Raw genomic sequence first — 24774 nt, 5'->3', positions numbered from 1 at the left:
GATGCATTAGAAATCTTGCTGTTTCAAGGAGATGGCGATTCTTTCTCTCAGCCACTCCGTTTTGTTGTGGGGTGTAGGTACACGAGGTCTGATGTATAATGCCGTGTTGGTCCAGGTATTCCTGAAATGATGAGGACAAATATTCGCGGCCATTATCAAAACGAAAGACTTTGATGTGGGTACCAAATTGGTTACGAATCTCAGCATAAAATTTTTGAAAAATGGTAAACAATTAACTTCTTTCTTTCATTAAATAGAGTCACGTCATCCTTGAAAAATCATCCACAAAAATGACAAAATATCTGTATCCATTATATGACATTACTTTATAAGGACCCCAAACATCTGAATGAACTAAAGAAAAAGGACTCGACACACGGTTATCAACCCTAGAACTAAAGGGAACACGATGGTGTTTCCCAAATTGACACGACTCACAATCCAAAACAGAAAGCTGACTCAAGGACGGAACCAAGGACTTCAAGACTTTTAGCGACGAATGACCAAATCGGCAATACCACTGGAGAGGAGAAAGAGATGACTGGAGAGCTGTTGAAGTTCTACCACCACCACCGTCAAGATAATACAGTCCACTTGCTTCATGCCCTCCACCAATCTTCATCCCCGTCTTGAGATCCTGAAAGACACACATAGAAGGATAAAAGGTAATGGAGCAATTAAGTGATTTGGTCAGCTTACTAACAGACATAAGGTTAAAAGGCAATTTAGGAACATACAAAACTGATGAGAGGGATACAGGATCTAGGTCAACATTACCAACACCACAAATTGAGGACGTAGAACCATTAGCAAGGGTGACAGATTGTGATGTTGAGCAATGAGATAAGGAGGAAAACACACCTGGAGTTCCAGTCATGTGATCGGAGGCTCTAGAGTCAATGATCCAGGGATTGGGTGTAGATGCCAGACAAGCCATACCTGAGTGAGCAAAAGTCGTCGTGTTCTACTGTGATTGGATAAACCTCTCATATTCATCACGGGGAACACTCACCATCTCCTTCATGGGACCATCTGTGGATGTAGGGGGCAACTGGTCAGAAGAATGATTCTCCTGTCTAAAGCTGGAACTTGAGTCACTGGTCGCAGCATGATTGGCCCAGGTTGAGGGAGGACCATGTAGATCATAACAATAGTTGATGGTATGTCCATCCATACCACAATGAGTGCACTTCCTCGGGCCTGAGCTACGTCCTCTACCACGGGCTCCCCCTGAATCTCTGCTCCCAGTACGACCACCACCACGATTATGAGGAGACCCACCATTGCCACTTCGGCCATATGCAGAACCACTACCACCACCACAGCCAGACAGAGCTCCCCGAGCTCCACCTCTACCACCACAACCTCTCGATGCAGCAAAGGCATATCTATCTAAGATATTAGAGTTCTCAATAGATCCGATAGAAATCCTCCGAAGTCGAGCAAATACCTCTTATAGGGACAGAAAAGCTGATCCCCCTAATATCTGAGCCCGTACTGGTTCATATTCAAACTTTAGTCCCACCAAAAATCTAGTCACATCAAGCTGCTCTCTCTGTTGTTGTTGAATCTTGACATCAGAAGTGAGAGGATGATAGACATTCAACTCATTACGTATGTTCCTCATGTTGACATCAGAACCACTACCACCACCACAGCCAGACAGAGCTCCCCGAGCTCCACTTCTACCACCACAGCCTCTCGATGCAGCAAAGGCATATCTATCTAAGATATTAGAGTTCTCAATAGATCCGATAGAAATCCTCCGAAGTCGAGCAAATACCTCTTCTAGGGACAGAAGAGCTGATCCCCCTAATATCTGAGCCCGTACTGGTTCGTATTCAGACTTTAGTCCCACCAAAAATCTAGTCACATCAAGCTGCTCTCTCTGTTGTTGTTGAATCTTGACATCAGAAGTGAGAGGATGATAGACATTCAACTCATTACGTATGTTCCTCATGTTGGCATAGTACTCCTCAAGACTCTGATTGCCCTGTTGCAGATTAAAGTACTCTTGATAAAGCTGATAAACTCTGGTTGTATTGTCCTGCCCCGAATACAATTTCTTCGCATGGTCCCACACATCTTTGGCAGTATCAAGGAACATGAAGTTCACACTAATCCTGGGTTCCATACTGTTCCACAACCATGTGATGATCTGAGCATCCTCTTGCTCCCAGTCTTCATACTCGTGAGAGTCAGAGGAGGGTTTCTCCTCTCTGATGTGTTTTACCTTCTTCTTTGCTTTCAGAAAGACTTCAACAGATTTAGCCCAAGGCACATAATTCTCTCCATTTAACTTAATGGAGGTCATCTGAACATTCAGGTAATCTGTAGGCACCATCATACTAGGTTTATAATCACTATTGTCTCCCATTATGTTATCACCAATTCTGCACACTTGCTGAATTCTATTATCACTGAGATTTGCATACTACACACCACTAGGTCACACCTGTCACACTGATTGCAACACTAATTGTTGCTGGAATGTGTGCTTTTTACACCACAAACCCTAGATCAACCTATCACACTGATTTCAGCACTTGTTGTTGCTGAAAAGTGTGCTCACACCACAAACCCTACTCCTACAACTACCTGAAATCTCACCACTATATGATCATATCTCTTCCTTCAAAACGCACAAAGAAACCAGTATAAACCCTAGCACTTATTGGCCGAAACCCTAGCATATGGTCTGAAACACACCTCCTATTTAATCCATAACAAATATCATGCACTGAAATCTCTTACCTTATCGCTGAAGTAACACCCATACGAGCAGGAGAGCAGTCCACACACAACAGCCGCTTCACACATAACAGCCACACACAACAGCCACTGCCCACACAGTTCGGCCCTCTATTCTTCCTCTACTAGGAGAGGGCGATCTCAGAAATCACAACAACCGACCACATACGACCTGACTGGAGGCATGGAGACCCCCAAGGGAAGAGGGCGATCACTCCTTTTCAGCCCTTTCCCTTATCTCCAATCGAACACAGAAAAAAGAAGGAAAACCCTAGATAGGGTGCGCAGAGAATGAACCCTAGGTAAGCAGAAATCTAGGCAGATTTAACCTGCTCTGATACCACGTTATAATTCAGGTCTGCCTTAGAGTTCGGCCTGACTGAATTCAGTTATGTAGAAGAAGAAAAGGTGATGAAGAAAGAGAGAGAGAGAGAGAGAGAGAGAGGAGAGAATTCTGGTTCGAACTGAAAGAGTCAACTTTACTTCTCCCAGTCGGCCAGTAAGTATTTATATTATTATTAAAACAAGACTGAAAAGACCTATGTGCCCTTACTTAAGTTAAGAGCACATGTTCCAACACAACATTACAGATCAGCAACATCAATCAAGGTATAAAGACAGAAATACCCCTACACTAACACATTGTAAAATCAGCCTAATAAAATTTTCATGTTATGCAACCAAATCAGCAATTTCTACAAAACGTGCAAAGATTAAATAATTCATGATATTACAGAGAAAAATTCAGCAGAGACTCCATGAAGTAGCTGGTATTACCCTCTAATCAGAATCAGGGCTTTTAGGGTTGCCCTGTCATTTTAAAATAAAACTATAAAGTCCATGTCAACTGAAAATATGTCTAAAGAGACTCTAAATAGAAAAACATTCACTTATTAGCAGTAGTTTGGGTGGTCCACAATCAACACAAAAAGAACAAGCTACAAGGACATAAGATAGAAGTACATGATAATATAACTTGCAACAAACTTAGAGAACAAGCCAGAAGGATGATCTCCATTGTTCGTAATATCAAAGCAAGTTAAAAATTACCTTATCAAAAACCGGTATTATGTGTTTGTTGATATAGTTGAGGAACTTGCTGTTCGATGCACCCCTCTGTATAAAGCATGATTTCAGCCATAGAAGATCATTAATTTGCTGCCTTTTCTTTAAAACCCACAATACAATTAACTAATCAGGAAAACATATTGAAAAAACAATATATACCATAAAAAATGGAAGAGCCATGTACAGGCATGATATTAATCTATCGATGTGGTCACCATCTGAAACCTGTCATTTTAAGGACATCCAAAGAAAGTAAGAAATATTGAAAGACATATGGCAAATTCACAATGTAAATTAGGACCCTAACAGATTGCTACCACACAGTCCAATTTGGGCTGAACATCCCCCCCCCGGCCTCTGAATATATAATTGTCTGGACTAAAGTCCTGCCACCTTGTATCTCATACATCTAGGCAAACCTCATTCAATAAACAAATATAAGAGAGGCAACTAAGCCTTATGATTTTCAATATACAATCAGGTTGTTACAGTCCTCTCGAAAGAGACTAATATGCTCATTTAAATTGGCACCTAGATCTCCCAACAAATTTGCTGACACCTTAACAAGAACAGGGGTAAACAAAAATGAAATTGTTGGGGGAGGGGATTTTGGGTACCAGGCCCAGGAATATACTTGTAATTCTGATCTTGCTCTTAATTATAACTGCTTTACTTGTCCCCTTATTCAAAACCCTTCAGGATATTGGGGTTTTACATTTACCAAAATAAAATTATCCAACCGCTATAATTTAAGGAAAAGGACTAATATGCTATCTTCCCTTCCTTGATATAATTCCTGCAGACCTGATCTTTAGAGAAATTTTACTAAAAACTTAAGACGCCTCTATTTAGATTATATCAATGAAAGCATACTTCAGCTTTTATCTAAAAACATGCGAATACTACACACACTGTTGGTAAAATTAGCTGTTGTTTTCCAAATTTTATTTCTTTTTCATGGCAGTTACTCACAAAACCTACGCATTTGAATGCGCAACCACTCTATACAAGAAACCAAACATATGAGCCCAATTACAAATATCAAGACCAAGGTTCAAAGTATCGATACATACGGGCCGATGCGTATCGTGCCAATGGCTTCCCGATACGCCCCTCCAGGGGTTGTTTCAGGTCAGACACTGGTTCAGAGGGTAGCCCGGCCTTAAACCAACCCCTCTGAACCAGTTTCGAAAAATAAATAAATAAAATCTAAAAAAAGTACCGATACAGGCCGATACGCCGGTTGAACCTTAATCAAGACAGTAGATCTGACCCAAGCTACACCAAAAAATGCCAATGAATTAAAAAGCAAACCAATGGGATAGCCACTGAATTTGTTTCCAGAACCCAGATTATCTATGTAAATATGATTCTCTTTCTCAAGTCACTGAAGTTACCAAAAACTTCATCCATACCCATCAAGTAGAAAACAAACAGAACCACTGCATAATATATATGCATTTCAGTATGGTTGAAAACAGCAATAAAATGTGCAAGCAAGAAAAAAGTGCTCCAAACATAGTCCTTATCAATGTTTCATTATATTCGGTTTATACAAATACACCAAGACCTCACCTAAGAAAAGCCTCACAGTTTCAGTCACTACCAAGAGTTACAATGACCACACACAGAAAAAACAAAAATACAATACCAAGTCTAGCATATATTAATTTCACAACTTACATTGAACTGTGCATCTAAATCAGCCTGTCCCTCAATAATTTCAATTAGCTCTTGCACACGCTCAGGAGGAGCATTGTCTCCAAATAGGCTCAAACTTTTCAAGAAGTCCATGAACATTTTGAATTCTGCCCCAGTTACATCTTGCAAACTCTACAATTAACACAATTAAATTGTCTGACATCTAGTAGCCTTTTTTGTCCAGAAATTCTGGTAAATTAATGTACAATTAAAAAGGAAAAATAAAATGTAGCAAGCAACCCACCAAACTACAGAAATGTTGCGTAACATACATATACAGGATAAAAAAGACAGCTATTCCCTAGAAACCAAATCATTGACCTACTTTTTTCACCAATTCAGTTATATGTCTTTCCATCTGCTCCTGAGGCTTCAAGAGCTCAGCTTTGATAGGAAACACCTGCGATATAAAATCATTTTTAGCTCAACTATGATTTACAAATAAAACAATAACACAAACAAATATATATATATATGTGTGTGTGTGTGTGTGTGATATGCTCCTCACCTTATCCCTAATGAAGTTCAGGACCTTTTCACGGATACTTTCATCAGTGTTAGCTTCATCAGTACTCTCAATATGCTTAAACAAAGCTGTCAAAGAAGCTGCAACAAAAACAATCATATAGCATGAATTGGTACAGAAAAGAATATCCTGGTTATGTTAAATGTACCATGACAAGGGTTATTATACATTGACAACAACACTTCTGGATATATCAGGGGAAAAACTAAAGATAACAAGCAAGTGCATCTAAATCAAGTTATATTACAAAAAGATTTTTACTAATTCATGCAATTGATATCATGTTTTTAGAAGTCAGTTTCTCTATTTATATTTATGTAATTCCAATGTGGCGGCAGTTAGGCTTTGTCCTCTTTTTATTTCTTTATTATTTAACAGGGGTATATATGCAATTCTACCCAATTATGGAATAAATAAAACAGGGTGGCAAATGTGATTAGTAGTACAACCTCTTTTGCTCTTCCACCTTACTTTTCTCTCTTTTTCTTCCTCTGAAAACTTCTCACCCAAAACACTACCTAAATTGGACTAGCTATCCGAAACTTCTTCCACGTCTTCTTCCTCCATTTCGCAGTCCACCCAGCCCTCGTCGAAACCATCCTTTTCCTCGAGATGAGCTCGATCGTACCTGGGGTTTGGTCTGTCTTGTGATGTTTGTCCCTCCCTGGGTATTTCAGGAACTGCGCAAGGCACCCACCGGAGAGTACTTGAGCTTCGCTCTGACTGCCTGAGATCACCTACAACGCCCCCATCCAAAATTTTCGAAGAAGACCCAACTATCTCCCCCGACCCACGTGCTCACTTAAACAATCACGTGGGTAGGGATTCCCCCTTCTGGCTGAGCCGATCAGTCCACCCACCGGTTCAGATGACCCGGCCTGCAGAAATCTCCCTTTCTTAACCACGTCAGCGAAAGTGTCTTGTCCCTTCGAATTACCAGCTAATTCAAAAAATTTTGAATTTATTTCTTTTAATAGATTTCGTGGCTTTTGGTTCTCTCCCACCGACTTTTCAGCTTCCTTTCTAAGCTGCCCCCTATGTTCAGTCTTACCCTCCAGCTGTAGGCCCCTAGTAATCCAACCCTCCACATCAGCATCATCTTCTACCTTGGGTCTTTGTCCCCAAAGCTCTGCCTCCACCTCTGAAACTAACCATACTTTAAACCATGTACCTTCAGCAAGAACCTCTATTGTTCTTGGGAGCGATTCCGGTCTCACCCCGACCATCCTAACCACAGCGGCACGAAAATCTTGCAGTTGGACTTCCTCCATTTCTCCGCCCAGCAGCTTCACAATATTTCCCAGATTTGCTTCACTCCAGAGATGGAAGGGAAGACCTACTATTTTGAGCAGGAAACTTCCGCAGACATGTCCCATCTCATTACACAACGGTTTCCAGTTTTGAATCTGAATCAAACCTTCTTCACATTCAAAAGATGTAAATCCCCTGATTTTCTCATCGTCAATTCTCAACACTGCCTTCCTGTCTGAGAACAATTTCAGAGCAACCTTGGACTCCATCTTCAAGTTGTGCACCACTGAGTTTAGGACCTTCCTCCAATCTTGTATTGCTTGCTTGCTGAGATCACCATTCTCCGCTCCCAGTCTTCTTTCTCACCCTCAAACCACAGCTTCACCCCCTGTATTAGAGCTCGAAATAAGTTCACCATCACTGCATGAGCTCTTCTTCAATGGCTGCTCCAGGCTTTTAATGGGTGCTGAACTTCGTTCTTGCTCCAACACCACATTGACAGAGACAAGAAATTGCTGCAACCCCTTCGCAAAGGCCATCCAACCTTGTTTCTTCTTCCCTTCCGGTAAGCAAAGCAATTGTCCTCTTGCATCGAAATATTCTGTGACCATGATGAACTAGCCTTTACCATTGCATCTCAGTTCCACTTCGTACCTCTTCTTTCCCAGTTCAAAGACATTTTTCCATCCTATTGTCCTAACCAATTGTATAACACCATCAATAAAGCCCTTTAACCATGCCACTGCTTCCTCAAACAATAGTATCGTGGCCTTCCTATCCTCCCTAATTTTTAACAGGTTCTTTCCTCTGGCCCTTCCACTCTCAAATTAAAATTTCTTCGCTTCAATAATCAGTTCAGACTTCCATCTACTCACCAAATGAAAAACTTCTCCACTTCGGCTTCCCATCAGTTCAGACTTCTCCATCTCTAAGTTGAAATTTGGTTCCATCAGTCAATTCATAAGCTGCTCAAATATTCTTTTTATGGGAAATGGTAACTTTCATTAAACTTAAAAGGAAAACTAATACAGCTGTCACCTTTCTAGCTGCTCAAATATTCTTTTTATGGGAAAGAATATTCTTCTGTGGAACTGGTTACCCCCACACAAGACTATCCATCAGTCAATTCATTAGCTGCTCAAATATTCTTTTTATGGGAAACGGTAACTTTCATTAAACTTAAAAGGAAAACTAATACAGCTGTCACCTTTCTAGCTGCTCAAATATCCATCTGAATGAATGGTTCAGATTAGATGCCAGACTTTTAGCTTCTCTTATCTTCTTCCCCTTAACAGCCAATGGCCTTTTGCTTCATTCTACAACCAACTCAGGTGGACAACTCCCAGAGAGCACCACAATGAACATCCCTATACTTCCTCCTCCAGGTAGGCTATCAGATGGCATGTTGTTTGATCTTAGCACCTATCTGGATCAGCTATTCAAGGTAGCAGATAAATACCTAGCCTCTTTAATTGTTTTAGATGTCAGGGCCCCTCGTCTAGAGTTTGCACCCATCTCACCATAATATGAGCCCCTTCTACAATGCTCTTTTCCCAACCTGATTCAAAACCCATCATAAGCACATGAACTAAGGCCAGGATTTCAGCCCTTAGAAAGTCACCTTCCCCAACAGGACCCAAATATTACACCATGAAGTTTCCATTGCAATCATGGAGAACTCTCACACGAATGGTCTGGGATTCCCTAAGGAGCATATGTTGAACTTTAGCTTGAGCATAACTGGTAGTGTGAACTCATATTCATGCTGCACAGGCCTATGGATGGAGAAATCAGCTACCGACTGTCAGCCCATGATGATAGGCTCTGTATCATTACAGTATGATTTACCAAACCCTTGGACTCTTTCAATCAAAGTAATATTCATACATTTGCTTCCATTTCCAATCAAAAAAAAATTATATTATTATATTTGCTTCCATTAAAGAACAATATATAATATATCTTACCCAGATGTGGAAAAGGACAACTGGAAATAAGGTGTCAAATATGAAATTTACACCATACAACACCCTTGCACAGATCTTTTTTTGGCTAACCCTTGTACAGATATCCTGGAATCATAATGTCCCTAGCAAACAACACGCAGTAAAGGACCACCTCTTGCAGAGGGAAGGGAGAGAGAGAGATGCCCATGACAAAGCCAAATAAACAAGTACCAAAAGAAAAGAATTCTATTCATGCCAAAAACTGTATAGCAAGTACAAAGATTAAATAGAAAAGTTCTCCAAAACAAATAGCATTTGACACAAGATTTTTAGGTCTTCAGTAGTGAAGAAAATTACCTTTTACATCCTGCCTTAACAAAGATAGAAGGGCTTTATGTACTGCATCACGCTCCACATTTTCTTCTGAAGAGAAGCACCAAAAGCATAAACTTTTTTTATTGGTAAGAGAAGTTGAACTATAAAAACTATAAAATAGCAGGGCCAGACGCCACAAAAAGAGATGTATACCCCATCAACATCCACATTTTACAACCTCCCCCCTTGAACCTAAAATATTACTCAAAAACTAACTTACCAGCAGTAAGAAGTTGGCCAAGAATGTCCACAATCTTAGAAACATATTCTGGAGTATCCTTGCAGAAAAGAGGAAGTCCACGGATCGCTTGTACTCGAATCTGCAGCCATAGGTAAACAGAAATTAGAGTCTAGATTTCAAATACAAATAAAACATTATTCATATTGACAAAAGGACATCTAACCAATGCATTTCACCATTTCAGCAATTAATGTGACATTAAGTGAAGGGTGGAAATTCTGGGTCTCAAGAGTTTATGATGCAATTGGATGGGGCAGACATCCCAGGAAAGAAGAGCAAAAAGCCCTTCAAAAAAGAATGCTTCAGTTTTTAAGATGGTGACAGGTGTCACAATGACCCACAGAACTTGAGAGATGATTCACATGAAATCAACGCATGTGACATGCTTCAGCAAAGACAACCTACCTGTTCCCTATCACCCCATATCTATTTTCTTGGCAAAGCCCCAGGTAAGACCATCTACTGATTATTAATCCCCTATACCTTTACTCCAGGGATTTAGGGAAATTAACTTTTTGTAAAGTAATATTTATTGAGATAAGAAATACACAAAGGAGGCTGAGATCAGTCCCAGAAAAGGCCGACTGATCAACTCAGCAATTACACATTCCACCAGGACCTGGAAAGAAAAACAGCTGACACATTACAATTTCTGAAATCCTCAGACACAAACACACAATACATCAGTTTGCCCACTGTTTTCTGAATTATCTCTTCTGGACTTGAAGCCTTGTTACAGAATATCCTTCTATTCCTCTCAGACCAGATGGACCAAAACACAGCAATTGGAATCGTCTTCCAAACAGTCTTCTTTTTCTTGCTCAAACCCATGAGCTTCCAGCAACACAACAGCTCCTTAACCGACCTCGGCATAACCCATCTGAGGAAGTGACTCCACAGCTGAGAAGAAAACGGGCAGTGGATGCACAAATGGTCGGTGGATTCAGCACTACTTCCACACAAACTGCATGAAAGATCCAAAATCTGAATGCCCCTTCTCACAAGGTTAGCTCTAGTAAGACATTTATCAAGCGCCGTAATCCAAACTAGGAAGTTAGATTCAGTTGGGCTGGTGGGATTCCACACTTGACGGCCAAGGAAATCAGGAACACCCCTACTACAGAGGTTAGAAGCCAGAGACTTGACAGAGAACACACCATCTGAGTTCCACTTCCACTGCCACTTATCCTCTGAACTGTAATCCAGCTCATGATTCTGAAGACAGGTCAACAGCCACTTTATTTGGAGTCTGAGAGTGGCCAGTATGTGCAAATTAAAAATAATAAAAAAATAAAAAGCCAAGTGTTAGGAAGCCTACCCCTCCCAAGACCTCCACGGGACATTTCAGCATTACTTGGCTCATCTTGGCTCTCTCCTAAGAGTCTATGACCTTGAAAAGAAAGATTACGTAGAGATTCTTAAGAGTACCAAGAGAAAAATGATTAGGGTTTTCTCTATAAAAATAAAAGAGCAGTGTTCTTATTGATCTCATCTGTGTTATAGTGGCCCACTAGGCACGAACCAGTGTTCTCAAGCCATCATTGACTTGGATGATCAAACTACTCAACCCATTACCAGTAGGATAAGACTGTCTAATTCAACCCCAAACCTGTAAATAAGCCAAAAAAAAAGCATTCACTTGGTCAAAACCAATGTTCAGAAAACCGGACTGCGCATAAAACCAGAGAAGGGAGAGGTTCATGGGTCAGAGGTTCAACCGGGGCCGAACTGTGATGGCATGGCATACACACACACACACACATACATATATATATATATATATATATATATATATATATATATATATATATTACAGGTCACATAATAAAGCAAATGACTAGGGTTCAAGTCTCTTAATTTACATTTTCTTTAAAATATGTGTATAATAAAGTAATGCGTACATTAAAGAGCAATTAATTATCACAAGTAAAGAGGTGAACTAATGGTAATTGAGCAATATATAGAAATTAGAGGTCATGGATTCAAGTCTTGCTAAAAACATTTTAAAATTTCAATTGTTAAGGACCCAGGTGGTTTCACAAAACCGGGACCAGTTTTCTGGTCAAACCGGCCAGACAGCTGGTTTTCACCGGTTTTTTATCAAGTGTGGTTATTGGGGTATGACCAAACCGGCCAAGGTCCTGGGTCACGGACTCACGGTTCAACAGTCCACCGACCGGTCTGGCCGGTTTTCTAAACACTGGTCAAAACTCATTCATCCAAGACAGTTAGACCACTGAACTGAACCATTTAACTCGATCTATGGTTCACAAATCATGCTATTTAAATATTAGACTGTATTCAACCAGTAAGTCAATCAAACTGTCAAATATTCTAAACAAGATTTAAATATTAGAACTTTATCAAATCAGCCAGTCAAATCAAAAGATCCAATTGACAAGGAGAGAGAGAGAGAGAGAGAGGCGGGCTACCACCAAGCAGTGATGACAAGTCCACAACAACCAAAGCTTAGTTGCATCTCACTTTTTCTCTTTCATTCTCTAATATAGTAATATTTGGTTATATAACCTAATATTTGGTTATACATGTATATAAGATAAATCTAACCTAATATTCTAGTCTGATGATCCAGATCTGTTGTATTAATAAAATAGTGACCCATTCAACCTGGACAGTAGAAACAGTGAACTCACCTGGGAAGAAAACCAGGTCGTCCACCGGTTCAGGTTTTAAAACACTAGTTCAAACTATAAAGAAGTTCTAGGATTTTACCACTGATAAGTAATGGCAATGTGAGGGATCTTCTTTTCTAGCTTTCTCATACACTTTGAGAGAGACTCTCATCTAATTTTTTTTACTAGTACTCTCACATCTAGATCTAGACTCTCCCATCTCTTGGATCCATCAAGTTAAACTTTGATGGGTGCACCCTGGGTTGGGTAGGGCTGCAACTTAGGTGGCCTCAAGTTGAGCATTCATTAAAATTTGAATGAGCCTGGGCCCAATGTTTGTTTAAATTCTTCAGGTCAGATACCTGACTTGTACCACTATACTTGGGCAATCATGGTCCTTCAGTTATTGGACAAGAATTTAGGAAATATGGTCTTTGAGGTATTGGGCAGATGATTCTGCAGATTTGCAATGGAACCAAACAACCTATGGAGGAAGGTCATTGCTGAGAAATATGGTTTGTGTAGCAATGGTTGGGATGCAGAAATGTCCTTTTCATCCTATGGTTGCAGCTTGCAGAAGGGCATTTCAAAAGTCTTCAATAGTTTTAGTGAGGGGCTGCTTTTCAAAATCGGGGATGGGAGGGAGGTGAAATTTTGGTTGGACTCTTGGTGTGGTGATTTTGCCTTAAAAGACAGGTTTCCCTCTCTGTTTAACATGGTGGATAACAAACTGGCTTGGGTGGCAGACTGCTATGGGATGAGTGACAGTTCAATCTGCTGGACCCCCTCCTTTAGGAGTTTCAATGATTGGGAGATTAATCAAATTTCTGAACTGTTAACTCTAATGCAGAATCAACTTTTGGCAGATTCAGGATTCCAGACTTTGGAAGTGGACTTCAACAGGGGTTTTCACAGTCAATTTTTTTTACAGAAGTCTGGTTGGAGCCCCAAGGAACCCTTGTTTCCCAGCAAGGCCATATGGGGTTCAGCCACACCGTCTAAACTGAAATTCTTCACATTGGTGGTAGCCCTAGAGAAGTGTTTGACTAAAGAAATGCTCATGAAGAAGGGGTACCCTGTCCAAGACAGATCATGTGTACTGTGCAGCAGGGAGGATGAGTCAGTCAGCCATTTGTTCTTACACTGCAGCTTTAGCTCATCTGTGTGGAGACACTTCCTTAGGGTTCTTAATATGCAGTGGTGCTGTACCTTCTCAGTCAAAGACCTTTTGCAAGAATGGGGCGTACAGGGCTTGTCAAGGAAAGGGAGAGTGTTCTGGTCAGTTGTTCCTTCAGCAGTCTTGTGGGCCATCAGTCAGCCATTTATTCTTACACTACAGCTTTAGCTCATCTGTGTGGAGACACTTCTTTAGGGTTCTTAATATGCAGTGGTGCTGTACCTTCTCAGTCAAAGACCTTTTGCAAGAATGGGGCGAACAGGGCTTGTCAAAGGGAAACTGTTCTGGTCAGTTGTTCCTTCAGCAGTCTTGTGGGCCATCTGTGTGGAGACACTTCTTTAGGGTTCTTAATATGCAGTGGTGCTGTACCTTCTCAGTCAAAGACCTTTTGCAAGAATGGGGCGAACAGGGCTTGTCAAAGGGAAACTGTTCTGGTCAGTTGTTCCTTCAGCAGTCTTGTGGGCCATCTGGTCAGAAAGAAACTTAAGAATTTGAAACAGAAAGCATCACCAGAATCCGTGGTGATTAATATAGCTGTAGAGGACTGAAGACATGAGAAGCTGGTTATCCATACATTTTGTATTTAAAAGTGATATTTTATCTTCTTCATTTTTGGCAGTAGATTTTTTGAGGGGGCTTAAGTTTTCTTTTGGTACATAAGCCACTACCTGGCAGAGGCTAGGGACTCCCTGAACTGCTTAAACACAAGACTGACAAGGATTCCCAGGGAACTAAAACCACATAGCAGATAGTCTAGCCAAATGTGGTGTGCTATTGGAGTTTTTGTATAGTGATAGACTTCCTCCTCTGTAATCCTTTGGGGTTTTCCCCTTGCTTTGTACATCCTCTCATGTACTTTTTCCTTTTCTAATAAAATATGGACAAACTTTTCTCAAAAAAAAAAATCTAAGGTGTATTTTGGGCCGGTATGGTTATCACCCATGGTTATTCTAGAGTGGAGGTAGAAGAAAGTAGGTAACTCCCAGGAAGAAATTGGCTGGTTAAGAGATAGGGGTGACCAGTGACGGTTCCTAGATCATTAGTATTGTACCAGAGAGGCCAAATCTCTAGTAGCCAAATAAAATATCTCATTATGCTGGATTCTTAGGTCTGGCCAACAGCTTAGCCAGCTCTTTAGCTAAAGGTGGAGTTGCATTGGAGATCTGTTTACCATATCAGGGAGTTTTTGTATTATCCTTCTTATTGGTGTATGAGGAGGAAGTAGTCTCACAGCCTCTGGACTGTATTAAATTCTGTTTTTTTTATTTTACTTGTATTTCTCCCCTTGTACATCTCTCCATTGTCCTTATTCATAAAACCTATTGACTTGAAACCAATCACTGAGAAAGAGAGAGAGAGAGAGAGAGAGATTCCAAAACAAATATAGCATTTATATTATCTAAAACAATACACCACACCCAAAGCTCACACCCCAAAAGCATCAAGAAGACAGAACTCACACACCCACATCCTACTAGCCCCTCCACAGCCCAAAGGATCTCTCAAGATTCAAGAGCAAACTTTGGCAAGACAATGCAATAGAAAGCTTCAAGTCCTACAAGGTAGAGAGTAATTAGAGATCACCAAAGGAAACATCAACAGAAAGACCTATTATGTCAATCCCCTGCCTTCCCACCCCCTCTCGCCAAACTCAATGTACTCGACCCTCATTCCATGGACCAGTTTCCTCTACAGCATTTCCTCCTACATTAATGAGGTTTAAAATGTCGATGTCGGTGGAAATGTCTGTCACCCAAATATAAGAAACATGTCGGAAATGTTGGAAATACCATATGTAAAAATTATAGACATGGTGGAAACATTGTAAAATATGCAAAATATAAAATGATATTTTGTGAAATGATAAAAGAAGTATAGGCATACCTTTTTATATTATTATCTTGTAAATCATTAAACAGAGCTAAGAAACTAAGGTTATAGACAAAAGAATACGTTCTGCAAGTAACCTGTAAACCTTAAGATTTAGAGCTTCATGATAGAATGAGTTAAAGCAAAGTTTTAACAATTAGAAAATGTAAATGGTTGTAATAGATCAACCTAATTATCTATTACATAAACAAAAAACTAATACTTAACTTCTTGTTTGAAATGAATATTGAGCTAACTCAAAGTGGTAATCATGTAAGTTAGGTAGACAATAACATTGCTACTTCATATATCTACAATATTGTCACCAACTTATGTTATAATACTATCTCTTGGACTCCACATAATACTGGTAGTGTTTTACTAGGGAATATGTCGATTCTAGTAAAATTTCATGTCGCTACCCATGGAAATGGAAATGGAAATATGTCATAGAAACTATCTCTTGTACTCCACATAGTGCAGGTAGTGTTCATTGGGGAAATGTTGATTCCGGTAAAATTTCGTGTCGCCACCCATGGAAATGGAAATATGTTGTGGAAATATTAGGGAAATTGGGGACATTTTAAGCCATATAACATATATAAGAAGGATTGTGCCTGACATCAATGCCCCTTACTGTTAACTGGAGGAGGGGACCAAACCCTTCCAAGTAAAGGTTTATTTAGTTTTTTCTTTGTTAAGTAGAGACGGTTTATTTAGTTACTCTATTAACATCAATTATCAATCCCTCTCTCACTCATCTCATAGACCCTTTGTTCACTGTGAAAATAGTCAATGACCTGATTCTGCAATCCCATTGAAAAGTTAATTTCTTGTTCATCTCTGCTATTTGCTCAACTTCGTTATGAGCAACCTCCTCGATGTCTGCTCTTTCACCACATCCAGATCAATCACATTATCTGAAACATAGGATGTCTCATTTGATTTTTTTTTTTTGAAAGAAAAAGAAAAAAACAGGATGATTCATTTGAATTAAAACCATGCTCTCTCTCTCTTTCTCACTGGCGCCTCCCTTCGTTTCTCTTCAGAAGGCTCAACCAACTAGCTTTCAAAGATCTCTCTTTGCACCCATTACACCTATTAGGCTTCACAAAAATCCAAATTGTTATCTTCAGCCTCCCCAACCCCTCAGTGACTATTGCTGCGACAGCTCAAGCAAATTCATCAACAGCTAGATGGGCTATGCTGTTGCGTACCATATTAAATACTCATCTTCCTCCTTCTCCTCAGGTACTCCTTACAGCAAACTCTAAAAATTACTTCACCATCTCTATTAAAGAAACCAATCAAAATCTGCTCCATCAAAATAATTCAAGGGCTATCCACCATTCCACCTGACTCTAAATCAACAAAATTAGGGGCAAAATCTGCCCCTTCTAATGCTGCCTGCTACTTGCAACTCTGAAGTCTGAACCCAATCCTAGAGTCTTCTTGATTCCTGACATATCCTCAAGGAAATTAGAGCCCCAATGACAGAATATCAGAAATTGAAACCTGTTTCAGACCCCAAACTCCCTTTAAATGTACCTTCCCCATCAACTTAAAATCCTAATATGCATAGAGTCAACCATTTCAGAATTTGAAACTGTGGCTTCAATTTTCTGTACAATCTCCAACCTAACCTCATCATTATTGAACAACCAGAAGCCACCACTTAAATGCAGTTCACATGCACAGAGATTATTTTAACTGTCCCCCAGCCTCATGCTCCATGGCAGACTTCTGCAAAACCCTATATGTTTTATGGTAATGACAAATATCATCATCTTAAAACTATAACCAGAAAAATGAAAAAAGAAACACTTTAAGCATCATGGAACACCCAAAAGCCAGCATGATAGTGCAAGTTAGCTTCCCACTTCTGCCTAGAAGGCCTAAAATATTGAGTTTGCAAATCATAAGTCACCTTTCCCTTGATCCTAATTGCAGTGCTTCAAGAGTGTAGGAAGAACCAGAGATTTAGAGTTCCTAACTTTCAAGCTTAGAGCATAGATCTGAAGCTTATCTTTTTCAGTCCAGCATCTTCGATTGCATGGAGCAGACCAAAATCACTAACTTAAAGGCCATCGTTTAATCAATGTCTTCACTACTTAGGACAACTGAGATAATATTTTTAATGACAGTTGCTTGTATGTTTTTTTTTTCAAAGCTTTTAATGGTACTACTGACCAGCGATACTTGTAAGATTTCTTGTACATGGAAGCTGACACCATGCCTGCTTCAAAGATTAAAATAAAAAATGGCCTGCTTCACACCACCAAGCAAACTACATACAACTGCCATAAGAGTGATTACCCAATGTTGGTTCCTGCTATCTGGGATCTTGGGAGCTATGATACCTGGATACCCGTACAAGGGTGGCATGTCATATCAGATGCTTCAAGTTATAGTGTAAATTTCATATCCAATACTAACAGCTATTTCCTTGCTTTATCCAGGTAACATAACTCTGGAGAGGTGGACTGGATATGGAGTTATGGACTAACTTTTGACATTTTCTTGCACAAAATGGCTGCTCTCAGGTTTGGACTAGCATCCTCACGCTTGTCAGTCCAAGATTTTACCATTGAACCCAGAAATAGCCCTCTACATGGCACTGCTATGTTAAAAACAAAGAATAGCAACTTCAGCACAATGTCAACTGGAAATGTGAGAAAAATCTAGCTTTACACCACTGGTCATAACCACAAGCCCTAAAGAAATTATGAGCGATGCTTAGTGAAGATTTGCAATCAAATGCCCAGTCTCCCACTATCTAACAGAGATCAGCCACAGATCAGCCTGATATAACAGCAGTTTTCATCCTTAAAGCATCACAGACCATATCAATCACCTAGTAAGCCATAAAACTTTAACACCCAATCTAAGATCTGCACACCACAAATGACCATATCAAAAGAAAATTGACCAGCCGGTAACTCTTTGCAATTTTCCAACCTCTAAAAACTAACCTACCCATCTGACCACCTCAAGTACAGGAAGCAATGTAACTTAAATGCATAAAGCCTATCCAACTTCCAACTGCCCACTAGCACTATGCCTGTACTGCTACATCCACAACTTGAAATTCTGTTAGGTCCAACTAAAACTCCACTTCAAATACAAACCCAAAAAAGTATGTGATGTCACTCTGCAACTTGAAATTTTTTCAGCTTCAACTAGAACTCTACCGCCAGCGCTATGTGAACCAAGTGAGACAATATTTCTCCACGTCCCGAAACTTAGTTGAGTTACATGGTTGTGGTCAAATGTGATGCATTAACTACAAATCACTCCAGTGTGACCATGTGACTAATATCATATCCACGCTAAAACAAACCCATCAAGTAAACCATTAAAACATACACCAATATTCACTTACAGGGAAAAACAACGTAGAGACTAAATAGAAAGCCTATTACTCACACCAAGTTCCTCCTCTTCACACAAATCGAAATGGGCTTCGACGGCTTGACTCGAGAGGCTGGGGAAGAACTTGAAGAACCTGGGAATAAGCTGTGCTGCCAACTGTTTCGCTTTTACGCTGCCCTTGGCTGCTCTAATTATACCCTCGTAATCCTTGACATTCTGCCTCAATTCCAGACCCAAAACAGAAAAAAAAAAATCAAAATTTCCATAAACAAACATAATTAACAGCAAACTGAATTGATTACAGCACCATTAATACCCCGAAACAAAGAAAAGTAAGCAGACAGACAGACAGACATAGAGAGAGAGAGAGAAGCAAAAGTTTAAAGTTAACCTGGGACTTATCCTTGGCTTCGTTAAGTCGCTCGCCGTACTCGTACAGCTTCTCGATATCGTTCGCCTCCTCGGACCCATCAGCCATTGCAGCTTAAGAAGGTCGAACACAAAAGAGGAATTTATCAAGAACAATGAGGGAAAAAATCATAGAGATTTATGGAGATCTTGAGAGAGTGAAAAAACGGGATAATAAAGAAAAGGAAAAGAAGGGTTTTTACTTGTTTCAATGTTTTCTTTAATTCACTGTAGTTTTACAAAGTAGTAAGAACTAAGAAGCAGCAGCAAGAGCCAAAAGCAGCTCCGAGAGAGAAGGGGGGGAAGAGAGTGTTTGAACACAGCAGAGAACAGCCGAAAGAGGAGGCAACGAGCTTTCGAAGCCGCAGCGTTTTTTCTTACCCTTTGCCCTTACCGTAGTCCGTAGGCTGTATGAAATAGGCGGTGTTTTAGTGGACCAATAATGTTAATTTTACTGAAATGCCCATCAATCAGGACCGTCCAACACACCGACTCTTTGCCTTTGGGAGATAATTGCATTGACATCAACATAGAAACTGTACTGATCGGACGGCCACGAAACACGAGAAATCAACGAATCAAAATTTTTATGCCATATTATTAGTCTCATGTGGGATACAGTAGATCGGAATCTTCACGATAAAGTCTTAATAATAGGATAAATTTCTTCAACTACAGTTATGGTTTAGCTAATTGAGTAAATAAAATTGATTAAGATACCTTTACTGATTTTGACAAAAAAGATTATTTTATCCTTTATTATTAGTCATCAAAACATTAACATTCCATCTTCCTCCTCTTTAAGAAATTTACCCAATATATTACCTATGGAGACTTGAATCACATGAAGTTTTGTTAGTGAAGGTTGAAGAGGGATGCACCTGTGTCCAGCTTTTCTTCCATCCCCTTTTGAACCCGTCAGGCAAGAGCATTGGTAACTCCCAACCGTATTTGTGCAAATCGCTGATAGTGCACAGTTATTCATGGTTCGATCCACGCATTCATCTATGTCTACAAGCGGTTTACTGTTTGCACCTCTGCAACTCTACAACTCTTCACGAGATACCTGTTGCAACTCTTTAGGTGAGATGGTTATTTGAGTCCTGTTTACTGTTTTTATTGCGAGAAACAGTAGGAGTACCCTTAGTCTTGTTTACTATTTGCCCTTAATAATATGACAATTGTAAGGGAGCGTTGTATATTGAAAGTAGGGGTGCAACTTGGACGGGCCCAACCCAAAATTTTATATGGGTTGGACTTTTATTTTTGGTTTTTGGGTTGGGTTTGGGACCAAATAAGTTGGGCTTTTTATTTTTGGGTCAGGCTCGGGTCTATCTAGGTAGCTCAAACCCAATCCAATTGTACAATTTATACATACACACATACTAGAGTGGGCTTATTGACTAACCTTAGCCCAACCCAAGTGCATCAAATTACAATGTGGATTGGGCTTAGGTTTGGGAGATTGAGATTGACCTCGGGCTCAGGCCTTAAAGCCCAAATTTTAGAGTTGGACCTGGGTTGACCATAACCCCGGTCCAACTTACCCGACTTGCACCCCTAATTGATAGTGGATTAACTTACTCCATTTGGAATCTAGATTTCCTCCTCACTCACCTCAGCGTGCATTGAAAGAATCTCTTGAAGTTGCCGATGGGAGATGTTCCCAATACATGGTTGAGATATATTGTGGGGTGCAGATGTAAATTCACCTCATAGTACTTGCAAACCGTGCATGGAGAAAACTGAACATCTCATATCTCATAGCATCCACCCATACCTGGAGAATATGTTAATTTTAGAGGGAGACATTCTTAATATGTGGTTCAATTCGCATGCATCCATAAATCATAACGTGAATACAATTTTTGCTTACATAGCACCCAAACACGATGAAGGTGGGTGTAAGGGAGATCATATTCAATCCTTGCAGTTGTAGTTGTGTATTCAGAATATCTCTCCGTAAGGAGGAAATCCAAATTCGGTGTGAGGTGGGTCTTTGTCCATGGGATGCGAGATGTTTCCAATGCATGTGCAAGTGATGTGAGGTAAGGTGTGAGGAGGATTATGAGAGGAGGAATTTGGATTTGTTTGTATTCATAAATAAAAAATGATAGGTTTTGGAATTTATCACTTTTGTTATATTTTGTATTAATGTGTTCCAATTGGAATTTGAAATATAAATGTTTTTTTTATCAAAATTAGTGTAATGGCATGTGTATATATGTATGTATCTATGTATGCAAGCAAAGGGCCGGGTAAAGATATAGTTAATATTATATAACCAAAATTATTTTTTTTGATCTTCATCATAACCAAGACAAGTATTCAATTTATATAATATAAACAAGGTTTGAAATATCGATACAACCCATATCGAACATATCATATCAGTATCCAAAGTTACTAATACAAGTCCCAACTCCTAAGTCATTTAGCACCTCACAGCTTGAGCCACTATTTCTCCTTCTAACTCGTGGTGATAAATGAAATAAAATAATTTTTATTGTCAACATACAATCTAAACAAACACTATATGTTTACGTTATTTTTTGGTAAACGTCATATGTTTATGTTAAACACTCCAAACTTAAAACTAAAAAGAATAAAAGTAAAAATTTAATATTTTATAAAATATTAATTAAATAAATTAAGTTATCAAATTTACATTTATATCAAAAAACTGATTTTTATTCAATAAATTTATACAAATACAAATGTTAATAATATAATAATTATTTTAGTACTTAAAATTCATAAATTTGTACATAATATGTATCTAAAAATTTTAATGTATTTTTATAAATTATTAATTTATATTTTAATTTACACAAAATAAAAACATATTTATTGTTTACAAAAAATAAAAACTTTATTTACAAAGTATTTGAGAATATAATATTAAATTGAATTTATCAAATCCACTAATTTACATTTATATCAAAAATGATTTCTTATTTCAAGAAATTTATAAAAATAAAAGTAATAATAATGGAATAATTATTTCAGTAATTAAAGTTATGAATTTTCATATGAGATGTATATTATAAATTTAAATAGATTTGATATATTTTAAATTAAGATTATATTTTTTATAAATTATCAATTGATATTTTAATTTACATTTTATAATAACATAATTATTGCTTATAAAAAATATTGTTTGTCAAACATTTCAAGTTTTAATATTTAGTTGACTTTTTTCTTAATGTTAATAAGTAAAACTAAAAAAATAATTAATATAGTAATTAATAATTGTATATATCTTGTGTTAAACTTATATAGAATATAACATAATAATGGCTCTGTGCATGTATTGATTTGTAAAAATCTATACAATATGAGTCTTAGACTCTTCATTGATAGATTGTCAACAAAATTGTAATATATCTATGCATCTTGTTATATTAATTATAACACAGTTCTTCATATGTACCATTAAAATATATATTTCTTATGTATTTATATCTTATTTGTATTTATTTTGACCTTAAATTTAATGTAATTGATGTATTTTATAGAATTTGTATGCATTTCTCTAGTGTATCAATGTGCTTCCATATCTTTCACTCGTATCCATGTGCTTTCAAAGCTAGAGGTGTAAATCGGACTGTGCCACCCATAACCCGACTTTGGACCGGTACAGCACGATGGCACACAGGTCGTGCCATGTTGGGCTGGGGTTCAGAGTCCACAAGCCAGCACGACACGACACAATTATGCTGCCCCGTGGTCCACTAGCCGGACGGGCCACACTCGGCCCGCCCGAGAAGCTTTTGGGGGGTTTACAGAAATACCCCCCAATAGTTATAAACAACTATATAGGGGGTATTTATGTATTTTGGTTATGGGGGGAGAAAAAATGACACAAATGCCCCCAAACAAATATATAACAACTAGTTTAGGGGGGTCATTTTGGGTAAATAAATTTACAATGACCAAAATACCCCTCCCAACATCTAAAAAATGACTAGTTTTTAGGGTATTTTGGGCATTGAATTTCTTTCAATTCCTATAAATAGCCCTATCCTTCACCATTCTCATCACACCAATTCAACAATTCTCTTAATATCTTCTCTCATACATTCTCTAAAGTCTGAAGTGATCTGAACTCTGATTGACTAATTCTCCAATTCTCAACTTTATTGAAATTTCAACAAGAAGAGGCTTGCTCAACTAGCTCATTTATCTCAAGTTAGCAATTTATGAGGCTTGGACTCTTGGAGTTGAAAGGCTTCAACTGTTGAAATCAAGTTGGGATTCTGAATCGATAATCTAGGTAAGTCCAATTAAATTATTTTTTATTTTTTTAGAATTTAAAAGTTGGTCGGCTCCTCCTGAAACCAATTCCCTAACATGTTAAGTATCGACGATATTCAGTCGCATCATGATAGTGTTAGCACCGATATGAATGTTATTGATATTGATGGAACTTTCACCCCTAGTACTTAAAGGGATGGGAGATCCATCATATGGATGGCCGAACCCTACAGGAAAGTTGGGCGAAATTTCAAAATTTTATTTACTCTCATTCGGAAATTGTATTCCCAATTTAGAAAACTACATTTCCAAGGTTCGTTCTTGTAACCAAACTAGACCAAATCTGAAATCAAGATTAAGGAGAGGTATACCTTATACGGAATCCATGCAAAAATGCTCATCCCAGTGCAGGTGTCCACGCCTAAAGAGTGTACCAAATCCTCCCTCCATTGAAGATGACAAAGCTTAGGATGAGGCAGGATCAGTAGCTAGTTCTTCACCAAGAACTTCTGATTTTTCAGCAAGAATCAAATAGGCTTGTGAACACAGCTTCAGGATTGTTTCTTCTTGCAAGAAACAATATCAAGATCTAATCTTGATCAGTTCCAAGAAATGGAGATCGAACAGGGTAGGGCGACAAGAGCAAAGAGAGAAAGAACTGGAGGTAGAAACAGTCAAACTATGTTGTGTGTATTTTTCATGTCCGCCCTGCTCTTTATTTATAGCATTAAAGAGATGATCTCCTAATATTTATTTATAGGTGTGTATTTTTCATGTCCGCCCTACTCTTTATTTATAGCCTTAAAGAGATAATCTCCTAATCTGATTAGGAGTTTCTTGATCTAAATCTTTATTTAGATATGAACTCTTTAAGTGATAAGGATAATCCCTTATCTTATTTGTAGATCAAGATCAACTACTCCTAATCAAATTAGAAGTTTCCTAATCCAAATCTCTATTTGGATCTAAACTCTTTAAGTGGATAAGAGTTATCCTCTTATCCATACCTATATTCGCCCCTATTTAATTAATCCAATTAACCTAGTTTGAAATGGGCTTTAGGCCCATTAAGCTTTTAGGCTCACTTCCTTTTAATGTTGGCTAGCTTGGCTCTCTTTGTATGACATAGGACCCTATCAGTGATCTACACATCAACCACATGGGTTCAGCCTAGCCTCTGTTACAAGGCCTGGCTG

At 38.7% G+C, this 24774-nt stretch overlaps 1 protein-coding gene across 2 annotated transcripts in view; it reads right to left on the bottom strand.

Annotated features, from left to right (window-relative positions):
- Positions 1 to 19722, bottom strand: part of LOC104613177 (apoptosis inhibitor 5-like protein API5) — a 31750-nt gene extending 12028 nt beyond the window's left edge. Inside the window, exons 1-10 of one of the 2 annotated variants that reach the window (XM_010280897.3) lie at positions 19522 to 19722; positions 19302 to 19393; positions 18965 to 19126; positions 9839 to 9938; positions 9601 to 9666; positions 6029 to 6126; positions 5846 to 5920; positions 5503 to 5652; positions 3979 to 4044; positions 3802 to 3867 (exon numbers count right to left, since the gene is read on the bottom strand). In XM_010280897.3, coding sequence (XP_010279199.1) covers positions 3802 to 3867; positions 3979 to 4044; positions 5503 to 5652; positions 5846 to 5920; positions 6029 to 6126; positions 9601 to 9666; positions 9839 to 9938; positions 18965 to 19126; positions 19302 to 19388 — 870 coding nt within the window. In that variant the 5' untranslated portion in view covers positions 19389 to 19393; positions 19522 to 19722. The remainder of the gene's footprint in view (positions 1 to 3801; positions 3868 to 3978; positions 4045 to 5502; positions 5653 to 5845; positions 5921 to 6028; positions 6127 to 9600; positions 9667 to 9838; positions 9939 to 18964; positions 19127 to 19301; positions 19394 to 19521) is intronic. The other variant, XM_010280899.3, reaches the window with a different exon arrangement.
- Between the last annotated feature and the right edge of the window lie 5052 nt (positions 19723 to 24774).

The sequence above is a fragment of the Nelumbo nucifera genome, chromosome 1 (assembly GCF_055504915.1).
Source record: "Nelumbo nucifera cultivar China Antique chromosome 1, China Antique-T2T, whole genome shotgun sequence".
NCBI lineage: Eukaryota > Viridiplantae > Streptophyta > Magnoliopsida > Proteales > Nelumbonaceae > Nelumbo > Nelumbo nucifera.
The sequence above is the reverse complement of the archived record's forward strand: the minus strand, read 5'-3'. Positions and strand labels throughout refer to the sequence as shown.